The 12,633-nt window shown below is 58.0% G+C and overlaps 2 protein-coding genes across 2 annotated transcripts in view; one reads left to right on the top strand and one right to left on the bottom strand.

The window, feature by feature from the left end:
* The window catches only part of DRC4 (dynein regulatory complex subunit 4), a 44,892-nt gene that overhangs the window by 20,098 nt on the left and 12,161 nt on the right, over positions 1–12,633 (bottom strand). The window contains exons 10-12 of the mRNA XM_089903462.1: positions 12,003–12,199; positions 1,110–2,035; positions 423–578 (exon numbers count right to left, since the gene is read on the bottom strand). Coding sequence (XP_089759588.1) covers positions 12,059–12,199 — 141 coding nt within the window. The 3' untranslated portion in view covers positions 423–578; positions 1,110–2,035; positions 12,003–12,058. The remainder of the gene's footprint in view (positions 1–422; positions 579–1,109; positions 2,036–12,002; positions 12,200–12,633) is intronic.
* On the top strand, positions 8,967–11,776 carry LOC111179373 (5-hydroxyisourate hydrolase-like). Its single transcript, XM_022582877.3, has 4 exons — positions 8,967–9,139; positions 9,478–9,659; positions 10,927–11,062; positions 11,517–11,776. Exons 1-4 carry the CDS (start codon positions 9,080–9,082, stop codon positions 11,604–11,606), a joined length of 468 nt encoding a protein of 155 aa, XP_022438585.1. The 5' UTR covers positions 8,967–9,079; the 3' UTR covers positions 11,607–11,776.

The following is a 12,633-nucleotide window of genomic DNA, read 5'->3' as shown; positions in this document are numbered from 1 at the left end:
GCCAGCGAGCCTCCTTATGGTGTGTTTGTTACAGGCAGGGAGACAGGGCCGCTGGTGTGACGCTCCCCCAGGCGAGAGAAGGGACCACACTAGGTTGTGTCTCCTGCGGGGTTTCAGGGGTGCTGGCAGTAGGGGCAGCCACTCCTTTTCTAAATATGTCAGACAACCACTGAGTTCTGAAGTTATTCAAGAAACTTTTTTTTTGTTTTTGCACTACACGGGCCTCTCACTGCTGTGGCCTCTCCCATTGCGGAGCAGAGGCTCCGGACGCTCAGGCTCAGCGGCCATGGCTCACGGGCCCAGCCGCTCCGCAGCATGTGGGATCCTCCCGGACCGGGGCACGAACCCGTGTCCCCTGCATCGGCAGGCGGACTCTCAACCACTGCGCCACCAGGGAAGGCCATGAAACATTTTTTGAGCACCTGTTATACTGCAGGTACCACACATGAGAGTTGCAGAGGTGGAGGTGGGCAGAGCTGGGTGTCAGGAACCAGCTCTACGGTCGTGGAAGAGGCTGAGGATTCCATGAGATGCCGGCTTCTGATGGCGGAGTAGACATTTTCTACCACAAATATTAGCTGCAAAGATACATAATAAAGAGAGAGGCATGACTCTTGCAGCAAAAATAAGGGTGTGGGGTGGAGGAGAAGGTGGCAAGAAGGGCTGAGCAGAGAGAACAAGCAGGTCCTGTCACTCCAGTGTTAAGCGTGCAGGATCCAAGCCACCAGGTCAGCTCGGTCAAGTCCCTGCTCTGCACTTAGTTACCATGAAGCCCTGGAGCCTCCACTTCCCCTGCTGTTGGGTTGGTACAGGAAGTTCTCAGCACAGTCACTGCTGTCATCCGTATGAGGTTGAGGGCCCTCTACATGTGGTGTCCCGTCCAGCAGACCCTCGGCCATACCCTCCGAGCCCAACTGAGGTCCAGACGAAGCCTCACTTCACTGGGTGGCCTCACTGGGGACCCAGGTCCCCCTCCCTGCTCTCACTCCAGGACGCCCTCACGCACAGTCAAAGCGAGTTCGTGGCCAGGCCCACACTCCACCCCCAAGTGGGGAGAAGGAAGGGGCTGGGGGGCAAAGTGCCTTCAGGCAAGTGGTGCAGGAGCTCACCCATCACCCCTCGTGGTCCGTCCCTGGGAGCGTGGTCACGGGTCACGTGCAGCTGCAGTGCTTCCTGTGAGGACGCGAGCTCTCTGCCGTGAGCACTGAAGCAGGAAACCCTGAGTGATCTTTCCGAGGCTGGAAGACTCCCCGGTCGTTGGGACGAGAGATAAAGCCAGAAAGTGGGTTCTCACTGGGACGGGCCTTCTCTAGACCCAGCTTGGGGACAGCAAGAGTGGGACAAGGGGCCCCGTGGAGACTGTGCAGCCGAGTGACAAGCCCACGTTCACCCGGCGGGAGGCCTTTGAGGGGTCTGTGATGGAGGAAGCCCACCCCATGAGACAACAGAGGGTTTCAGGGACACACGGCAGCAAAATCAGGGAAAATATGAAGACTGGGAAACTAAAGTACGAATATCAAAGAAACTCTTACTGCCCTGAAGGTTCCCCCTGACATGAGCGGGGGGCAGCTCCAGGACTGCAAAGGTTTTTGTGGTTTCAAGCAGCAGAGACCCTGCTCCACAGCAATGGGGCTGGGGGGCTCGGGGGGCCACAGGCAGAATCCCACAGAGATGGGTCGACAGGGGCCACAAGGCACGGGGGCCCTTCGGGGATCGTGGGGCTGCTGTTGTCCGGGGTCGCCCGCTGGCGGCCGCACCCCTGCCGTGTCCCTGCTGCTCACAGACCCTCCCCCACGGCTGCTCTGGCCCCATTCCCTTCATGCTCCCAATTCGTGCCCCTGAAAGCAGCAACCTGACTGACTGCTCCTGATTCCGGGGCCAGCAGGACTCCCTCCGGCTCTCCCTCCCCAGGCGCCAGCCTACTCACAGACCTGGCGGCGCCCCAGCAGCTGCTTGTCCGGAAGCTTCTGTTGGTCTCACGAGGCACCACAGGCAGCACTGCCGTGTCCATATACCCATCGTTTCCGACCGACACCTGGGGATGGACGCTGAGGTTCACCGGAGGTACCGGGCATGTCGTAGCAAAGGGAGCTGTGAGAGGATGTGCTCTGTCCCCTCCTGGCCTGCGACCAGCAACCACTAACGCTTCCTCCTGGGCCTCCACGCCACTCACCAGGCAGCGCAGGCTGTGCTCGGATCGCCCTCCTGATGCGCAAAGCCATTTGGGGTCCTCTCCGTGGACCAGACACCAGAGGCTTGGTTCTAGCAACCAGGACACACTGCCCCGAACCCGTCGGCCCAGCCTCACCACTTCTCTCCCTCTGGTTTGTGTGCTCAGCCCCAGCTCCCGCAGCGTGGCCAGGGTCCAGACAGGACTCCCCTGACAACGGTAGGGGAAAAGGGAGGACAGAAGGGACCCGAGAGCAGTGCGACAGATGGAAAGCTGGGATATAAAAGACGGCCCTCCCCTCAGCCACCTAACAGTTTCTCAGCCCCTGAAGTTAATGGTGCACAGGGTTCCTATAGTGACAGTCACATCAAAGGATGACGTGAAGATTTCTGAGAAAGTAAACAAATCATTTGGAAATAGTTATAAGACTTTGGTGAAGTATTTGAGCTGCCACTTACATCACCTGATGCGGTTTTGTTATCTGCATAGTGAGTAGACTAAAAAGCGAAGACATTTAATTTTAGAGTCTTTTTAAATACATTTATTTACTATTTATTTTTGGCTGCCTTGGGTCTTTGTTGCCGTGCGCAGCCTTTCTCTAGCTGCAGCGAGCAGGGGCCGCTCTTTGTTGCGGTGCACGGGCTCTAGGTGCACAAGCTTCAGTAGTTGTGGCCCGTGGGCTCAGTAGTTGTGGCTCGCGGGCCGTAGAGCACAGGCTCAGTAGTTGTAGTGCGTGGGCTTAGTTGCTCTGCAGTGTGTGGGATCTTCCCAGACCAGGGCTCGAACCCGTGTCCCCTGCACTGGCAGGTGGATTCTTAAGTACTGCACCACCAGGGAAGTCCTTAATTTTAGATTTTATATTAATTTGTTTGGTCGTGCTGGTTGTTAGCTGTTGACACCATCAACTCTTCTCCCCTTTGTCCCCACAGGAACCTCTGCAGATGGCGATAAGGATACGAACAACGTGGCCACTGCCTACACCCTCAGGCAAGCCCCTCAGTGCCACATCACAACACGTTCACCATCAACCAGCAGAGGGGAACCATCGGTGTGCCCACTGCTGGGCTGGAGTGACAGGTCAGGGGTCAGGAGGGGGCCACCCAGTGATGCAATCAAATCTACATTTGTCCCAGCTGGTGAGGCACAGACACCACCCAATCAGAACAGGCACCAGCGGTAAAGACGTAAACATAAGACATGACGCCATAAAACTCCTAGAAGAGAACGTAGGGAAAACATTCTCTGACATAAATCATACCAATGTTTTCTTAGGTCAGTCTCCCAAGGCAATAGAAACAAACATACAAACAAAAAACCCAAATAGGACCTAATCAAACTTACAAGCTTTTGCACAGCAAAGGAAACCATAAACAAAACGAAAAGACAACCTACACAATGGGAGAAAATATTTGCAAACGATGCGACCTACAAGGGCTCAACTTCCAAAATGTACAAACAGCTCATACAACTCAGCAACAAAAAAACAAAACAAATAACCCAATCAAAAAATGGGCAGAAGACCTAAACAGACATTCCTCCGAAGAAGACATACAGGGGACTTCCCTGGTGGTCCACTGGTTAAGACGCTGAGCTCCCAATGCATGGGGTCCGGGTTTGATCCCTGGTCAGGGAACTAGATCTTGCATACCACAACGTAAGATTCTGCATGCTCTAACAAAGATCCCGCACGTGGCAACGAGGATCCCGCGTGCCGCCAAATGAATAAATAAATATTTTTTAAAAAGAAAAGGAAGAAGAAGAATACATGAAAAGATGCTCAACATCGCTAATTATTAGAGAAATGCATATCAAAATTGCAATGAGGTACCACCTCACACCGGTCAGAATGGCCATCCTTAAAAACTCTACAAATAATAAATGCTGGAGAGGGTGTGGAGAGAAGGGAACCCTCCTACACTGTTGGTGGGAATGTAAATTGGTGCAGCCCCTACGGAGAACAGTATGGAGGTTCCTCAGAAAACTAAAATAGAACTACCACATGATCCAGCAATCCCACTCCTGGGCATATGTCCAGACAAAACTATAATTCAAAAAGATACATGCACCCCTATGTTCATAGCAGTACTATTCACAATAGCCAACACATGGAAGCAACCTAAGTGTCCACCAACAGATGAAGGAATAAAGAAGACGTGGTACATATATACAATGGAGTACTGCTCAGCCATAAAAAAGAATGAAATCAGGCCATCTGCGGCAACATGGATGCACCTGGACACTATCATACTCAGTGAAGTAAGTCATACAGAGAAACACAAATACTGCACGGACTCATCCATATGCGGAACGTATACTGCACGGACTCATCCATATGCGGAACGTATACTGCACGGACTCATCCATAGGCGGAATGTATACACGACACAAATGAACCTACCTATGAAACAGAAACAGACTCACGGACACAGAGAACAGACTGGTGTTTGCCAAGGGGCTAGGGGCTGGGGGAGGGATGGAGTGGGAGGTTGGGGTGAGCAGAAGTAAGCTTTTATATACAGAATGGATAAACAACGTGGTCCTACTGTACAGCACAGAGAACTACATTCAATACCCTGCGGTAAAGCATAATGGAAAAGATTCTTTTTAAAAAAGAATGTATACATATGTATAACTGATTCGCTTTGCTGTGCAGCAGAAACTAACACAACATTGTAAATCAACTCTACGTCAATAAAAAAATATATCAGTTAAATAACGAAGAAGACACCAGCCACTCAGAACAGACACTCAACCCATGAGAACAGACCCCAGACCAACTGGCACATGGACCAACCAGTCAGAAGAGGTGGCTGCTGCAGGCGGGGTCCTGCTGGCACACACAGGCTGACGGTGAGCCCCGGGCACAGTGAGCCCTGAGGGATCCCTGGAGGAAATCAGAACTGTACCCACAAGACCCCTCCTCTAACTGGCAAAACGAAGTGGCTCTGCCTGCCACAAAATTAGACCACATCCCCTGGTGAAACCGGAAAACATTCCTGGCACCCTGACCCCGGAAGTGGTGACCACATAACTGAAGGGGTCCCAGGACCCCCCAGTTTGGTGCTGGGACTAGGAATATGTTGATCAGATCTCAATCCAGGGGAAGTCTCCTCCTGGGTCAGTTTTGGAAGGGGGTGGTATGAATTTATCAAAGTCTGCTTCTCTGCTGAGTGGTGAGCCAAGATGAGCCCTGAGGTGTGCCTGACAAGACAGCACCCGGGAAGCCAGTCACTTAGTGGAGGGAAGGCCCCCCACATTTGGTGCATCTGCTCTCTGGCGGCACCTGTGGTCCCCGCGCTGACCACCACGTGCCTGTGTGCCGGCAACCCCCAAGCTGAAGGCTTGTGGTCGCAGCCGCAATCACAGGCACCAGCAGCACCAACCCTCCCATCCTCGGCCCGACCTCGAAGTCCAGCTGAGGCCAGCGGATGCCTCATGAACTATGTTCTACGGTGGCCCATGTGTCGCTGCTGAGCAGCAGTGTCATGATGCAGGCCAGGGGTCCTCAGCCTGGCGGAACATTAGAACCCCCTGGGACGCACTGACCCACAAATGCTCCCTGTCCCAGGGCGAGGGCAGCCAATCCTGGACCAGGCAGTGACCCGAACGGGCACACAAGTGCAGAAAGCCGAGTCCACGACACAGACAAGGTGCGGTTGTCCCGGGGCAGGGAAGGGGCCTCATCTCTGGCCAGAGCTCTCTGATGCCCCGGCTTAAGACTAAGGAGGCTTCGGGCACAGGGGGTGTGGTGGGAACAGACTCGGAGCTGCTTTGGAGACGTGCAGCGCAGGACACATGGGTGAGTGAAGGACAGAGGCACCTTCCCGTAAAGAAACAGAGTGCAGACAGGCTTGGGGTGGAGGAGAGCCCGGCGAGGGCTGGGAAGCAGGGCCTGGAAACCGTGCCTCTCTCTCTCCCGCGCTCTCTTCTTTCACGTCTGCCCTCTTCATCTACTTAACTCCCGCTCTGCAGCCTGACGTCTCTGCCCTTGCGTATCTGCACACTCCTTCTGTCCATTCATTCAAGGGATATTGATGTAGCACCTACCTCTGGCCAGGTCCTATCCCAGGCACGGGAACAGCCTTGACGAAACAGACAATAACCCAGGTCCTTGGGGAGCTGAAATGCTACCGGGGGCCAAATGCGCCCCTCCTGTGAGCCCCACCCCTGGCTTCGCCTTCCTCAGCCTGCCGGCAGGCCCCCTGACCTCCAGCGCCTGTCACCCTCTGGCACCGCCCATCGTGTGGCCTTCTCAGCTCATAGCACCATGTGAAATGGCCTTCCCCTTGTCACCTGTGTCGCCTCAGTGTACCTGGTGATGTTCAATATTTCCTCAGTGCAGGAAGGTCCCAGCTGCCCTCATGGCCCTTCCGCTGAGTTCTGACCACAAATTCCCGCCACAGCGGCCTGGAAGGACTCCCGGGGTGGGGCGTGGAGTAGGGGCAGGGGCTCGGGCACCCTTGGTGTCATAGCGCAGCTGCAGTGCCTCAGCGGGGCCCCAGAGGCTGGTCCCACGTGGGCCTCTCCAGGGGCTCAGGGTAGGGCGGGGACCTCCCAGCACCAGCACAGACCCAGACGGCGGCCCGACCGGCCGCCTTCTCCCTGGGACAGGAGGACGGGCGACCCTCGTTGCTGCTCAGCGTCTCAGCCACCCGGGAAGAACGGTCAGTTCCAAGGTACTGAGCACCCTGTGTGTAGTTATACGTTTTACCTGCATGATCTCAACTCCCTGAAGCAGAAACGCTTTGGGCTACCCACCTGGAAAAATCAACGCGAGAGCTTTAAGATCACTGCACTTAACACAATCCAGACACGAAAGGCCCCACCCACCTGCCAGGCGGCCCAGCAGCAACTCCAGGGATGCAGCTTCTTTCCTCCTCAGCGTGTGTCTTCCTTAGGGCCTGTGTCTGTCCTCCCGATGCCAGGGAGGGGGCGGGGCAGGGGGGGTGGGGGGGTGGAATGCTCCAACTCAAGCATCACACTCACCTGGTCAGAAAGGAGTGGGGAGGAGGGAGGAGCTCAAGGCCTGTGTCTGGTCTCTTTTTACAAGAGGCCCAGCAGGTAGACGCGCACTTTGTTCCCCCTCCTGGCAGCAGGGTCACAGCTCAGGGTCACGCGGCGAGCACGGCATGGCTGGCACTGGGCCTATTAAGCTGGACCCCCATGGCTACTCTTAATCAACCCACTGCCCTCCCAGAGGCACAGGGAAGGTTCCAGGTGAAGCCTGCAGCCTGGGGAGGGGGCCCTAGCGAGACCCCAGAAAGAGCTGTGACGACGCCCTGCCCTGCCCCGCGCTCTCCCAGAACTAGGTTTTCTCTCGGGGCAGAGAAGGACGAAGGGGGTGAAAGGGCACCCTCCAAAAAAGGTTTGATTGTTGTTTTTGTCAGCTTGACATTTGAGACTTTAAGTGTACAAAGAAAGGTTACAGAATGAAAATAATTAACGCTTGTCGACACTGCTTGTCCCAGAGGTGGACCTGGTATCGTCAGTCTTTTGTGTACCACACTAGAAAATATTCCAGTACATGGCCTCTCTGTGCCTCAGTTTCCTCCTCTGTAAAAAGGGGATTCTAATAGCTGCACCCTGAGCTTGTGATGGTGATAAGTGAGCTTGCCCTTGTAATGGGCTGAAAGCTACTGCGGATTTAAAACCACGAAGCTATACATGCCTCCCGCCCCGAGACCATCCACCTTACACACAAATGGGCCTCACTCTTTTCACTGGGCTGCACAGTTGCTGTGTGTGGCAGAGTTCATGTATTTAACTGTCCCCCGTGGGGACAGCCTGGTTGTTTCTGGTCCCGTCCCCATGGGCGTTTACCAAAACAGGCGTGTGTCTCTTTGGGGCCACCTCCTAAAAACGTGAGCCCTGCCAAACGTCACATGCATTTAAATCTCAGACAGACATTTCCTGATTGCTTGCAAAGCACTGTAACCAACACCCAAGTGTCGCTAGAAAGGTCCCCTTCCCCACCTCAGAGGGGTGTGATCCTTAACGTAGAAATTGGCCACACTCACTATCCAAATAATTAGAAAAGGCTCTTTAGCAACAAGAAAAATGACTCCACATCCAGAGCAATCCAACCCGCCAGGCAACGTCACCCAGATTTTAAACACAGAACGCCCTTATCTTTATTTATACTTTATATACAGTCGGTTCCGTGTGTACATCATGGACTATTGCGAAACAATGATGGACTCGTGCCCGTCGGCTCAGCCTTGTCTCTTGTTTCCTCGTTTCTGAATAGCCCAGACCCTACGCTGTCAGTGTGCAGGGCCCATGCTCCTTGGGGGTCGAGGGCCAGAGCGGGTAGGAGGAGGGGCGGGCAGTGCGACCACAGGGGCCATCGGTCCCGCCTGAGGCACCACCACGTGGTCTGTCGGGGCTACCATCAAATCCCGACCTTCCCAGGGAAGAAAACAAGCTACACCGGTTGAGGGGCTCCCGGGGGCCGTCAGGCTCGCCCTGCGCCGCCCAGCGGCCGAAGTGGACCTTGGCTGGACCTACCCGCCCCGCCAGAGCCCCACCCCCTCCCCGCGCCCCTCCCCGTCCGGTCCCGCCCAGCACTCAACCCCAACGTCCCCGAGCCCCGCCCCGAGCCCCCCGCCCCGACCCCAGGGCCGCTCCACTTCCGGGCCGGGAGGAGCCTCCACGGCCCCAAAGGTCTGTGCACGCCGGTTGCCCACCCCTCCCGCCCCCTCCACCCCCTCCACCCCGTGAAGGCCCCTGGGCCCCTCCAGGTGGGCACCGAGGTGAAGCCGCTGCGAACCAGACCGGCCTCACCCCTCCCTGTGGCTCCGCCCCGAGTTTGGTCAGACACGTGGCCCCCGGGGCCTGGGAGGGGCCCGGGGACATTCTGGGGGTGGCAGCGTGGTGTCGCCACCTCGCCAGCCCCCGGTCCGGCCCGGCATGAGCTCCGGGGTCGCCCTGCGGCTGCGGACACTCCAGCGACACCTGGGCTCCCCGGAGGTAGGGGGACAGGCCCGAACTCGGAGCCCCTGAGCTCTCCTCCACCTGGGGCTAAGGGGACAGAGCTGAGTTCCGGGAGAAGAACCCCGTGTGGCCACCCACAGCCGGCACTGACTGAGGGAGAGGCCCCTGGATGTGGAGACCCCTTCAGTGCTGGGGGGAGGGGGCTGCTGGGGGAGGAGGGGGACAGGTCAGCGACCTGCATGGCAGTGTGTCACTGCAGCCTGCGCGGGCTGCTCGGCAATTCCACCCGCAGCTCCTCACCCAGGGCCCAGGGGCAGTTTGGGACTTTGTCCCCCGGGGCTGTTTACACCGACTCCGCTGCCTCATACCGGCAGGTGTGGACACAAGGCAGCTTCCCTGTCCCTCTCGTGGCCCAGGGTAGAGGTATGGAGCCGGGCAGCAGCCTGCTGACCACCCACGTACTGGACACTGCCTCAGGGCTTCCGGCCGAGGGCCTCTGCCTCCGTCTGTCCAGGCTCGAAGACCATGGCCAGCAGTGGACCGAGCTGAGGAAAAGGTAGGAGGGCGGTCTGGGGCAGGATTCGAGTCCAGATCACCTCCCCGCCCCACGCCAGGGCAAGGGGTGCAGGCCTGGAGGGCAGGGAGCAGGGCTCGCCACAGCCGGACAGTCCCCCTGCAGACTCTCGGGGCCGCGCTTTCAACAGGCTGTGTAGTCCTGGTCAGGGCCACAGAACGTGCTGGGACAGCTCACAGCCCAAGTGCCCGCTGCAGGGGGAAGAGGGGTGTGTCTCTTCCTGCAGGCTGGGCCAGCCGAGGCCTGAGGTGGGACCTGAAAGGCCTGGTTGTCACTGACTGACGGGTGACCTGTGCGGGGCAGCAGGTGGGCACTGGACGTTCTCTATATTCTCACTGCACCCTGTGTGCAGACACCACAGGCACCCCTTTCCTAGACTGGGGGGCGAAGGGGGACAGCTGGGGCAGCAGGAGGTGTCTGCTGCCTGGCAGCGCTACCCCTGCCCCAGGCCCAGACTCTGCTGCGGGACGCCCAGCCCAGACTGGCAGGTGTCATGGGTCAGCCTGTGAGCAGTTTCCCCCGACCCTCCCGCTGGTGTGGGCTGGTAGGCTGGATCCCAAAGGTTCCAGGCCTGAGGGTATGGAGCCCTTCAGAAAAGCTGGGGGTCCAGGCCCCGTCTGCGCTTGGAGGAACACACGGAGTCCAGGGCGGGGGGCGTACAGACCCACTCCCAACCACACCCCCTAAACTGCGCTGGTAAATGCCACCCTTTCTGATCACAGCGCAGATGCTTGCGAGCGTGGCTGCAGGTGCCAGGGGCTCCGAGGAAGCAGAGGCCCTCAGAGCCTCCACTGGTGCTGCTGGAAACAGGCCACCACGCGGACGGCGATTTGGGTACAGTTACTGAACCAGAAAGCCACGCGCAGTATATTAAACAAAAAGTACACGTTATAATACAGTGTGACTAGTACAACCCGTTCTTAAAGTTTGTAAATGAGCATGTTTACGCATAGAGAAAATCTGAAAAGTATACATGCCAGATATAAAGCGATTATTGCTCACGGGGTAGATTGTGGGAATTTTCTCCCTTCTGCTTCTCTGTGATTTCTCAAACAGTGCGCAGTGTCCCTGGGCTGCTCCAGAGCCCCAGGTCCTGGAGGCTGTCCTGCTCCATAGCCGCCCAGGCCTGCTCACCCGAGTTCCAGTCAGGCTGCCGGGACATCGGAGGCCGGTGGGCACGCAGCCCTGGGGGACCCAGGCCGGGGGCTCCTCAGCCCCCTCTGCAGTGCCCCCCCCTTTCTCTCCCCAGCTACACGGACCCTGACGGCCGCTGCCCTGGGCTCCTGCTGCCAGGCCAGATGAAGGCGGGCACCTACAAGCTGTCCTTCGACACTGAGGGCTACTGGCAGAAGAGGGGCCAGGAGAGCTTCTACCCATACGTGGAGGTGAGGGCCAGACGGGTGGAGGCCCATGACTCACCGTGACCCACAGGCTGGCCCTGCGCCTCCACCACCTCGCACCTGCTTTGGGCTCCCAGAAGAAAGGGGTGCCGGGCTTGACCACGTCACGCCCGTCCCTGCCCTGCTCCGGGGTCAGGCTGACTCAGCCCCTGCGGACAGAGGTTCACCCGAGCCCCATCCAGCTCACTGTCCCCCTTCAGTTGACCTGTTCGGGCGGGACCCCTTGGGAACCTGCAGGCCCAGGGCCCCTCAGATAGAGTGCTTTCTCTGGGGAGGACCCAGCCACACCCACCGCCCCCCAGCTGGCCCCGGGGCTCCTGCCCCCCAACCGCAGCCCCAGGTCAGCCGTCTGGGCTGCTGGGTCCACGGCAGCACTGAGGCCAGGCTGAGTGCGCTCCATGCTGGCCCCTGGCTCTCCCGGTGTCCCCTCTGCCCGCAGGTCGTTTTCACCATCACAAACGAGACCCGCAAGTTCCACGTGCCGCTGCTGCTGAGCCCGTGGTCTTATACCACATACCGAGGGAGCTAGCGGCTGACCGGCAGCCGGCCTGCGAGCCCGGACCCGTCACCACGGCAGGCTGAGCCGCCCCCGACCAGCAGGGCAGGCTTGTTGCTCACGGGCACCAGGGTCACACTTCCCGGGGACGTTCTGGCCCCGATTTCCCAGTGGCAGCTGTCACTCGGGCTTCAATAAAGTTGCTGCTGGCATCTGCGAGGCGGCTGCGGTCACTAGGCACGCTCGGCTGGAGCTGCCCAGCCCCAGGTGGGATGGGGGCGGGTGTGCGCACAGAGCTGGTGGGCTCGGGGAAGGGGCCGGACGGCACCGTGGGCCCTGGGGGCGCCTCTCCACACAGCCACGCAACAGGACACGCAGCACTTGTGAAAACCTTCATTTGCTGACAACGCACGTCTACAAAACAAATACCTGCTGTCCTCGGTGCGTGAGGTGGGTGTCATCCGGGCAGTGGCCCCGGGCAGGGGCTACGTTGGGGTGCCCACGAGTCCTGCGGGGCCCTGGCCCAGCGTCACGGCCGTCTCCAGGGGCTTGAAGCCCACGTTGTCCAGGGGGACCCCAAAGGCCAGGAGCTTCGCCTCATAGGTATGCAGCAAGTCATTGTGGGCCTGTGGGGACACAGAGGCTTCAGGGGAGGGGTAGCCGGGGCTGACCCTCGCTCAGGCCCACCCAGCCCCGTGGAGAGCTAGCCTTTACCAGGTGCTCACTACACCAGACCCAGGCCTTCACACGCTTATTTAAATGTGAGAATCTAATTGGCTTTACTCATGGCAGCATCCAATCTAGTAAGCGGAAGGGTGCTCCGAGGAGCTGTACAAAACGGAGGCTTTTATGGGCACAGGAGGGTGGGACAAGGAAGTTAAAAGGGTGGGCACCTTCCCTTAGGGGAGGCAGGGGGTCTTAGGCAGATCACCTCCCACTGCTGATGGGTTTAAATTTCCACTCTAGGGAGAGGCTAAAACTTCAATTAGGTATTAAGTCTTGGTAGGGTTCACATAAGTGACTCCGTTTAGGACCTGTTGTTTCTTTTTAACAGTCCCCC

This window comes from Delphinapterus leucas, chromosome 20 (genome assembly GCF_059928025.1).
Source record: "Delphinapterus leucas isolate spDelLeu-1000000601 "Yukka" chromosome 20, BTC_Dleu_Yukka2, whole genome shotgun sequence".
Classification (NCBI taxonomy): domain Eukaryota; kingdom Metazoa; phylum Chordata; class Mammalia; order Artiodactyla; family Monodontidae; genus Delphinapterus; species Delphinapterus leucas.
Note: the sequence above shows the minus strand (reverse complement) of the source record. Positions and strands in the feature narration are given on the sequence as shown.

Excerpts from the sequence above, each read along its gene's own strand:
- LOC111179373 (XM_022582877.3), top strand. The coding sequence starts at position 9,080 with ATGAGCTCCGGGGTCGCCCTGCGGCTGCGGACACTCCAGCGACACCTG. Across the intron at positions 9,140-9,477 it reads GACACCTGGGCTCCCCGGAG|GTGTGGACACAAGGCAGCTT; the intron begins GTAGGGGGACAG and ends TCATACCGGCAG. Across the intron at positions 11,063-11,516 it reads GCTTCTACCCATACGTGGAG|GTCGTTTTCACCATCACAAA; the intron begins GTGAGGGCCAGA and ends CTCTGCCCGCAG.